Raw genomic sequence first — 10,447 nt, 5'->3', positions numbered from 1 at the left:
TAAATATTTTAAATATGTATAAACATATTTATAAAATCTATATTGATTGTTTTATCTGTGTACGTGTTCTTATTTATATGAATGGTTTTGTGTTATATGTTTCATTTTGTTTCTTACTATTTTTAACATAGTATCTTTTATTATCCATCTGTGTTATTCCAATCTCTTCTACTTTAACATATCTAATTGTTGCAATATTTGAAGAAGTATGTTCATCACACTTTTATATGTCCATATCTTCAATGATGGACAACTAGAGAATTCCAAATTCCCTGCAACTACAGACAGTAATGTGATGAATATCATTATTCATGTCCCCATGTGTACTTATAAAAGTTTCACTGGAGACTATAAGGGGCTAAGACTACTCAGAAAGATGTAGTCATACAGTATATCACTAAGTACTCCCTTCCAGAAAGGCTGTACTGATTTCACACTACCAGCCAAACATTTCCACTTGCCAGAACTCACTATTATGAATTTTTCTAATTTTTTTTGTCAATCTGATGGATGTAAAATATTAGCTCATTCTTGTTTAAATTATCATTTCTATGACCATTAAAGTGTCTTAACTTCTGTGTGTACACATATCGCGCACCCAGATTTGCCTTGTGGGAAACTTATTTGTATGTAGTGCCCTCTTTTCTGTTGGTTGGCCTGTCTTCTTATGATATTCAAGAATTCTTCAATTATTCTAAATACTAATTTCAGGTACATTTTAGATATCCCAAGTAATCTCTCTGTTATTTTTAGTTACAGTGGTCTTTATTGAATCTTTAATTTTAATGTCACCAAATGTGTCCTTTTATTTTTATTTTTGCCTTATATTTTGTGTCTTATTTTAAAAGACACTCCTCAGTACAAAGTCAGAAACTATTGTTCCATAAGTTTATTAATGTTAAACTATTATCTTTCATACTTTACCTGTCAACCATCTTTATATATGGTGGGGATCCATATTTTATTTTTTTCTTTATGTATTGAACCAGTGTTCATATGCCGCATAGTATATCCACCACTCATCTGTTAGTTTGTTGTAGAGTGGTAACTTGCATGTTGCTGGAGGGTATACCACTGGTATCTCAGATACTCGCAGGGCCACCAAAGTGGACAGATTTCAGCAGAGCTTCTAGTCTAAGAAAGACTTAGAGTCAGAGTCAGAAGAAGGAACGGGTCAATTTCTCAAAGAATTTTCCAGTGAAAACCTTATGAAAGCAGTGAAACACTGTCCAATGTGTTATGGGAAAACTTTACGAATAGCCCTGAACCATTGTTTGATAGTGCCAGAAGATGAGCCCCTCAGGTCTAAAAGCACTCAAAATATGATTGGTGTTTGGTTACCTAGTGTCAGTCTAACAGAAGATACTACAAGTAGGTGGTCTTAACAAACAGGGATTTATTTTCTTACAGTTTAGGAGGATAGAAGTCTAAGTCCTAAGTGCCAGCTCTAGGGGATGGGTGAAAGCCCCTCAGTCTTGGGCTTCAGCTCTGTCTCTTGCTTCTGGCCTGATGGAGCTAGAGATGTCTCTTCACTCAGGCAATTGCTGGCTGCTGAGGCTAACAAGCCCAAGGCCAACAAATAAAATGGCACAGTCCCAGTATTACCAAACAACACTGCAGGTTGTTAAGTCTGGAGACAGTCCCATGATTGGTGGAAAACATAGCAGGCTGCTAGATCAAGACTCGGATACATGCAGGATGCAAGTGTGCCAAAAAGCTGCAGAGACTTCTTTCAAAACTTTTGCATGTATTCTGGAAGCAGATCACATTCCTAAGGCAGATATTCAGCTGCTCGAGTACATTCCACCATGGAATTGATACCAATCTCATTGTGAGGAATAACTACATCCAGCTGCCCAGCCACTCAAAACCTGGCCCAAATAAGTTGACACATAACTGTAACTACCACAACTGGGGAAGAGCTGCCTCCTCAAAGTAGACTTCACCTTAATGATGTGAATGGAGAAAAGCTTTTAGGACCTCCATTTGCTGATGTACCACAACTCAAAATTGAAAGAAACAGCTACAAACATACATTAATAATCAGAACATGGAATGTATGAAGTATGAATCTAGCAAACTTGGAAGTTGTCAAAACAGAATGAAACACATAAATATTGATATCCTAGGCATTAGTAAGCTGAAATGGACTGTTTTGGGCCATTTTGAATCCAACAAACATATGATCTACTATGCTGGGAATGACAGACTGAAGAGGAATTGAATGGCATTTATCGTCACAAAGAATGTATCAAGATCTGTCCAGATGTACAATTCTGTCAGTGATAGGATAATAACCATACATCTACAAGGAAGACCAATTAGTACTACTATTATTCAAATTTACACACCAACCACCAAAGCCAAAGATGAGAAAATTGAAGAATTTTTACAAAATTTGCAGTCTGAAATTGACCAAACATGTAATCAAGATGTGTTCATTATTACTGGTGGTTGGAATATGAAAGTTGTTAACAAAGAAGAGTCACCAGTATTTGGAAAATATGGCCTTGTTGATAGAAATGATACTGGAGATAACATGATAGAATTTTGCAAGACCAATGACTTATTCATTGCAAATACCTATTTTCAGCAACATAAACAGTGGCTATATACGTGGACCTTGCCAGATGGAATATAAGTAATGAGATCAACTACATCTGTGGGAGAGAGGCAATGAAGAAGTTCAATATCTTCAGCCGAAACAAGGCAGGAGCTGCTACAGAACAGGACATCAATTGCTCATATGCAAGTTCAAGTTGAAGCTGAAGAAAATTAAAACAAATCCATGAAAACCAAAATATGACCTTGATTATATACCACGTGAATTTAGAGACCATCTGAAGAATGGATTTGATGCATTGAACATCAATGACCGAAGAACAGATGAATTATGGGATGACATCATGAAGAAAGCAAAAGATGATTAAAAAGACAGGAAAGGAAGAAAAGACGAAAGTGGATAACAGAAGAGACTCTGAAACTTGTTCTTGAATGGAGAGTAACTAAAGCAAATGCAAGAAATGACAAGATAAAAAAGCTGAATAGAAGATTTCAAAGAGTAGCTCTTTGTCTTTAAAGACAAAGTCAGTTACTGTAATGAAATGTACAAAGACCTGAGGATGGAAAACTAGAAGGGAAGAGAACATGCTCAGCATTTCTCAAGCTGAAAGAATTGAAGAAAAAATTCAAGCCTCAAGTTGTAATATTGAAAGATTCTATGTGCAAAATATTGAATGATACAGGAAATATATATAAAAAGAAGATGGTAGGAAAACACAGTCACTGTACCAAAAAGAATTAGTTGATGTTCATCTATTTCAGGAGGTGGCATATGATCAAGAACCGATAATATGAAGGAAGAAGTTGAAGCTGCACTGAACGAATTGGCAAAAAGGCTCCAGGGAATGACAAAAATATTAATATGTTTCAACAAAGGGATGCTGCACTGGAGTTCACTTATACATCTATGTCAAGAGATTTGGAAGACAGCTTCCTGGTCAACTGACTGGAAGAGATTTATATTTGTACACATTTCAAAAAAAGGTGATCCAACAGAATGTGCAAATTATCGAACATATCATTAATATCACACTCAAGTAAAATCTTGCTGAAGATAATTCAAAAATGATTGCAGTGGTACATTGACAGGGAACTCCCCAAGATGCAAGCTGGATTCAGAAGAGGATGTGGAATAAGGTATGTGGTTGCTGATGTCAGATGGATCTTGGCTGAAAGTAAAGAACACCACAAAGATGTTTACTTGTGTTTTATTAACTAAGAAAAGCATTCAATTTTGTGGATCATAGCAAATTGTGAATAACATTGAGAGGAATGGGAATTCCAGGACCTTTAATTCTGCTCACACAGAACCTGTATACAGATAAGGAAGCGTCATTTGAACAGAATGTGGGGATACTGCATGATTTAAAATCAGGAAGGGAGTGTTTCAGAGTTGTGTTCTTTCATCATGTTTATTCAGTCTGTACATTGCATAAATAATCTGAGAAGCTGGACTGTATGAAGAAGAATAGAGCATCAGGATTGGAGGAAGAATTATTAACAACCTGCAATGTGCAGAAGACACAATTTTGCTTGCTGAAAGTGAAGGTAACTTGAAGCACTACTGATGAAGATTAAAGACTACAGTCTGCAGTATGGATTACACCTCAACATAAAGAAAACAAAAATCCTTACAACTGGACCAATAAGCAGTTGTTTACATCTGTAAACTCCCTTCATAGCAACACCAAGATTAGGTGGGGACTGTAACCTAGTCAAGTTGACACACTGACAAAACTATGGAATGTAGGTTTTGTTGCTGATTTAAGTTGTATCTTATTTTTTATTTGATTATTACCAATGAAGAGGAATTCTCTTGATTTTTGTATGGTGACTTTATATGTAAATACTTTTCTGAATTTTCCTATTTGTTGTAATAGTTGGTCTGTGAATTCAGTTTGGTGGTGTTCTATATTGATATTAATATTACCTGCAAATAATTGTATTTGAAATTATCTGAGATAATTTTAGCTATTACTACTCTTAATTCTTTTTTTGTTTTAATTTTTGTGATTTGGGTGAAAGTTTACAGAGCAAATTCATTTTCCATACAGGAGTTCATACACATTTTGTTTCATGACATTGACTACAATGCAATTCCCCACAATGTAATAAAAACATGGTTAGAAGCCACAAAGTCAGTGGGAATGCCTTAACTGTATGCATGTTGTAAGGCCCAAGGGCCTCTTCCATCCTTGTCAAGGGGAGTGCTAACCTCCTCTCCTTTCATACAACACTTAATTCTTTTTCCTATGACATTGTTTAGTACATCCAGTGATAAGTGGTGACAGTGCTCTTATGCATCCCAGATCTTTCACTGACACTATTAGGACTATGTCTAAAATTTGATTATAAACATGATATGTGCTTTAGTATAAATCCTTTATCATGTTAAGGATATTTCCCTCTATTCTTATCTAAGTGTTTTTTTTTTTTTTTTTAATTATAAATTCATTTAGAGCATTATGAAACACTTCTTATCCATTGAGAAATTCATGATAATGGTCCATTAGCGAATACATTACAACTTACACATTTTCTAATGTTAAGCTACACTTGCATTTCTCCAACAAACTCTACCTCATTATGATTTATTATAATGTTACCATGCTGTTTCATTTGGTAAGGAGCTCTGGTGGTACTGTGATTAAAGCATTGGCTGCTAACCAAAAGGTTGGTGATTTGAATCCACCAGCCACTCTGTGGGAGAAAGATGAAGCACTCTGCTTCTGTAAATATTTACAGCCTTGAAAATTCTATGGGGCAGTTTTAGTCTTTCCTGTACAGTCACTATGAGTTAGAATTGACTCAATGGCAGTGGGTTTGGTATGTCATTTAGTTAGCAAATATATTTATTTATAATTATGTGTCTATAAGTAAAGTAAGCTTATAATTTTTCTTTAATTAAAATTTTTTAGGGAAGTGTTCTTCTTTTCCTACTTTCTTGAACTATTTTACAAGATGGGAATTATCTATTCCTTTATAGTTACCAGAACTCCCTTATAAAAGTTTCTGAGCCAGAGGCTTTTTGTGGTTCCACTATAGCACACCATGTAATTAATGGGAAAATGTCTTTCTTTGGTAAGTTTTTAATCAGTGTAAGGCCAATTGTATCATTTCACAAAGAAACTAAGATAACTTTTAGCCACAGACTGATAATTAAAAGAATAATTGGTATGTTTCATATACTTTTTTAGTCCATCTGAATAAAAGAATATACAGAAAAATGTTTCCATGACAGACTTTACAAGGGAGCATAATGGGAGTGCTTCAGCTTATGCTCTCTCACCACCTCTGTTCTTTAATCCCTAGGACATACAGGGAGACTATTAAAGTCTCTGTGCTTCACCAGTTTCTCCTTCCTGTTGCTGCACATCATTTTCCATATCACATTGGCTAGCCTGGAAGCTCAACACCATATTGCACCTGGTTACAACTGTGAGTATTACAGTACTTTTTTTTTTTCCTTCATAGTGTGTATGTACATAATAAAGCTAGGTGTCATCACAGTGATAGAAATGAATATAATAATTTTAATATTTTTGGTAATTTTGTGGCCAATTCAATCACAGACAATCCAGTGTGGTATGAATCCATGTAAAGAAGCTTTGCCATAGAGAATTAGATAATGAGAGCAAATTACTTCATTAATATTTCTTTAACACATATTAGGTGGTAGGCCCCTACCTGCTCTGTAAGCTCTGGTGGCATAGTACCTAAGGCATTTGACTGCTAACCAAAAGGCTGGCAGTCAAACCCACCAGCTGCTCTTTGGAAGGAAGATTGGGCAATCTATTTCCATAGAGATACTGCCTCAGAAACTCAAAAGGGGGTCACTAAGAGTTGAAATTGACTTGATGGCACTGTTTGGTTTGGTTTGGGTTAGATGGTAGGCCCCTACCTGCTCTGTAAGACATTATCATTAGGCTTAATCTAAGAAATGAAGATTTGTATACAGCATATATAGCCTTTGGAGCTTACAGTACAGCTAAAGAGACAAGACATGTACAGTTTCTAACATGGTAACAGTACAAAAGTTGAATAACATATGACAGTGAAATCAATCCTATTGTAAAGAATAATGTAAGATTTTATGTCTTTATGATGATGATCCATATAGATTGTTTGATATTCCTAGGTAGATGATATGTCTTATACATACTATATTTGAATTTGTGATCTGAAAACATAATGTTTTCTCTAGGTAATGTTATCTTTCCAAAATTAGCCTGACATTAAAGTAATCTCACTTCACTTTCTGTTGTTGTTGTTGTTGTTATATGCTGCCGAGTCAGACCCGACTTTTGGCAACCCCTTCTTGGGTTTCCAGGGTAATATCACTATGGAAGTAGATTGCCCAACCTTCCTTCCGAAGAGTGGCAGGTGGGTTTGAACCGCCAGGCTTCTGATTAGCAGTCAAGTGCCTTAGGCAGTATGTGACCAGAGCTCCGTGAAGAATGTGTTATTGTCACTGGAATACACAAAAGTATATCAAGTAGATGGAATACAATCCACGTGTTTTAGGGGAAGCCTAAGGAAATCTGGGGAATATGTAATAGACTCTAATAACACTTTTAACTTGTGTTTTTTTCTTTCCTAATCACATTTGTGGATTTGAAGTCTCCTGACCTTTTGTAATTTCAATTACAAGTAATATGAAATAAACTTACCGTTCCCTATAAAATAAAAAAAGACATTGACATTTTTCATGGTTCAAAAAGTAATGAGGGATTTTTTTTGTAGAATTTATATTCATAAATTATTTCTCATCCCTCACTGTATAATCTTTAGTATATACAGAGCTAAAGTAAATATTTATTTTGGCTGTTTTATTGAGTTCAGAGTCCCTTTGATAACAGTGACTGGCCAACATTTTAAGATAATTTTTTTTTTTTAAATTCAGATGCGATGTGATTTAATATCATAAAATCAGTCATTTTAAGGTATAAAAATCAATGACTTGGTATATTCACAAGGTTGTGCAACCTATCATCACTAGTACCAGAACATTTTCATTGTCCCAAAGTGAACCCCAATTCCCATTAGCAGTCACTTCCCATACCTTCCCTACTCAGCTCCTGGCAGCCATCCATCTACTTTGTGTCTCTATGGATTTGCTTATTGTGAATATTTCATATAAATGAAATCATACATACATGGATTTTTGGTTATGGCTTTTTGTTTTCCACATAGCATGTTTTCAAGGGTAATCCATGTTGTAGCATGTATCAGTACTTCATTCCTTTTTACAGCTGAATAGCTCATTGCACTCATGATGAACCGGCACATGGTAGTTCAAACAGATCAAGAGAATACTGAATGTTTTAAAATCAGGAAAGGTGGACATCAAGGTTGTAGCATTTCACTAGACTTATTCAATCTGTATACTGAGGAAAAATCCAAAAAGCTGGATTATGTAAAGAATGTGGCATCAGGATTGGAGAAAGACTCATTAACAGCCTGCGATATGCAGGTGACACAACCTTCCTTGCTGAAAGTGAAGATGACTTGAAGAACTTACTAAGGAAGATCAAAGACTACAGTTTTCTATATAGATTATACCTCAGCATAGAGAAAACAAAAATCCTCACAACTATACCAATAGGCAACATTACAATAAATGAAGAAGGGATTGAAGTTGTCAGGGATTTCATTTTACTTGGATCCACAATCAGTACCTAAGGAAGCAGCCGTCAAGAAATCAGACAACATATTGCATTGCACAAATCTGCTGCAAAAGGCCTCTTTAAAGTGTTGAAGAGTAAAGATGTCACTTTGAAGATTAAAATACCAAGCCATGGTATTTTCAGTAGCCTCATATGCATGTGAAAGCTGGTTAATGAATAAGGAAGATTGAAAAAGAAATTATGCATTTGAATCATGGTGTTGGCAAAGAATATTGAAAATAGTATGAACTTCCAGAAGAATGAACAAATCTGTCTTGGAAGAAGTACAGTCAGAATGCTCATTGGAAGCTAGAATGACTAAACTTTGTTTCGTATACTTTGGTCATGTTGTCAGAAGGGAACAGTCTTTGGAAAAGGATCTCATGCTTAGTAAGATGGAGGGTCAGCAAAAAAGGGGAAAAACTTTTGATTGATACTATGGCTGTGATGAGAGGCTCAAGTGTAGCAAAAATTGAGATGATGGCACATGACTGGGCACTGTTTCGTTCTGTTGTACATATAGGGTCACCATGAATCAGCACCTACGTGAAGGCACCTAACAATAACAACATTCCATTGTTAATACGTGGCTTTAATATTTAGTAAGATACCAAAAGTCATCCCATTACGAAAAACTTGTTTTTATTATGTTTAAAATATGGCATTTGTAGTATCTTATAATAATAATAAAGAACATTTATGACATTTGACCAGGTTCAGATCTTTTGGGATTTAGTATAAATGTCACCAGCAATTTTTTTTGTGATGTTTCTTTAAGCAGAAAATATTTGGATATGTCTTAATAAGGTACTCCTAGGGCCATAACAAAGAATTTTCTAACTGTAACTGTTATCCGAAAAAAAAAAAAAAAAAAGGGACTATTTTCATGAATAATGGGTTATTGATCACTGAAAGTATTTAATCACCAGATATGTTATAACTTCTCATATTTTGAAAATTTTATTTTACAAGATATGTTGCATATTTTGCAGATAATTTCAGGTAGCTGAATGATGTTTTAAGGAGTGCACTGGAGAATGGTTAGATTAGGAAATAAAATTCATGGTCTCTTCTGCCCCAGAGAATCTAGGTATTTGTATTTTTATTCAATATGATGATTTTCTATAATTCTACAAAGGAAAAAGTAAAAATATAATATGAAATATTAAAACAACTTTCTCTTTTCTATGTTTACAAATGTATTTATCCTATGTATGGTCTCCTATGCAAAGTATAAATGGAAACAGATGGACAGAAGCACTTGCGTACTTAACACGCAAACTACACACATATATACACACAAACATATATCCCACATACATATGTACACCTGTACATGCATACACCACACAGATATGCACCACACTCACTCACAAATCATATGCACATTACATGTACACACTGTACACACATTCACACCACACATACACACACACACAATCCAAATTGGTTTGTTCTTATAGTGGCTCCTCCTGCTCAGGCAGGAATCAAAATTATGCAAATACTCCGGATGAGTTCCATATTAAAATCTCTCTCTCACACAAAAAAATCTATACTTTTCATTATTGAAAGAAGGAAGTCATTTCAGGTGTGCTCAAAAACTGGCCTCTTGTCCCACCTCTTCCTTAGTGATCTTTGTGGGGTTAGGTCTGCCTCTTCTGACCTCAGATTAAAAATTTTGCTAACTACATTGATATTCTCATATTTCTGACAGAGATATTTTTTATTCATGCACATATACCCTCTACTGTTCTTTTCTGCAACTAACCTTAAACATTTCAGAATCTAGTATGTTATCTTTTCCTCATTTTCTAATGTCTCCATAGGAAAGCTCTGCTTTGTTCCACAAAAGCCCATCTAATGGATATCATAACAGTAAAATTTACTTCTACAAAGTTGAAGTTCCATTTGAAGTTCCAAGATATGTGATTAAGTAACCAATAGTGAGGGGATATGGTAAAGAATTAGTTAGAGAAGATATGAAGCTCTTTGTTTCCAGTCACAGGTAACTTGAAGTAGAGTTTGTATATATCATAAATTCCATCTGGAAAATTAGAGAGGTGTGCAACATAGTGGCTCACAGGTGGGACAGGTCTTTTCTGTTAAAAAAAAATTAATGGGAGGAGGCGGGGCAAGATGGCGGACTAGGCAGAAGGATTGCACAGACCCTCTTCAACAAAGAAAAGGGAAACCAATTAACACAGACACAGAAGATAATC

The 10,447-nt window shown here is 35.1% G+C and overlaps 1 protein-coding gene and 1 non-coding gene across 2 annotated transcripts in view; one reads left to right on the top strand and one right to left on the bottom strand.

The window, feature by feature from the left end:
* PIEZO2 (piezo type mechanosensitive ion channel component 2) overlaps window positions 1-10,447 on the top strand; it is a 778,516-nt gene that overhangs the window by 208,734 nt on the left and 559,335 nt on the right. The window contains exon 3 of the mRNA XM_042782059.1: window positions 5,875-6,000. Within this exon, the coding sequence (XP_042637993.1) occupies window positions 5,875-6,000 (126 nt within the window). The remainder of the gene's footprint in view (window positions 1-5,874; window positions 6,001-10,447) is intronic.
* On the bottom strand, window positions 4,674-4,799 carry LOC122150780. Its single transcript, XR_006163849.1, has one exon. It is a non-coding gene; the product is annotated as a U6atac minor spliceosomal RNA (small nuclear RNA).

The sequence above is a fragment of the Orycteropus afer genome, unplaced genomic scaffold (assembly GCF_000298275.1).
Source record: "Orycteropus afer afer isolate SDZICR_OR568_19922 unplaced genomic scaffold, OryAfe1.0 scaffold00232, whole genome shotgun sequence".
NCBI lineage: Eukaryota > Metazoa > Chordata > Mammalia > Tubulidentata > Orycteropodidae > Orycteropus > Orycteropus afer.
The sequence above is the reverse complement of the archived record's forward strand: the minus strand, read 5'-3'. Positions and strand labels throughout refer to the sequence as shown.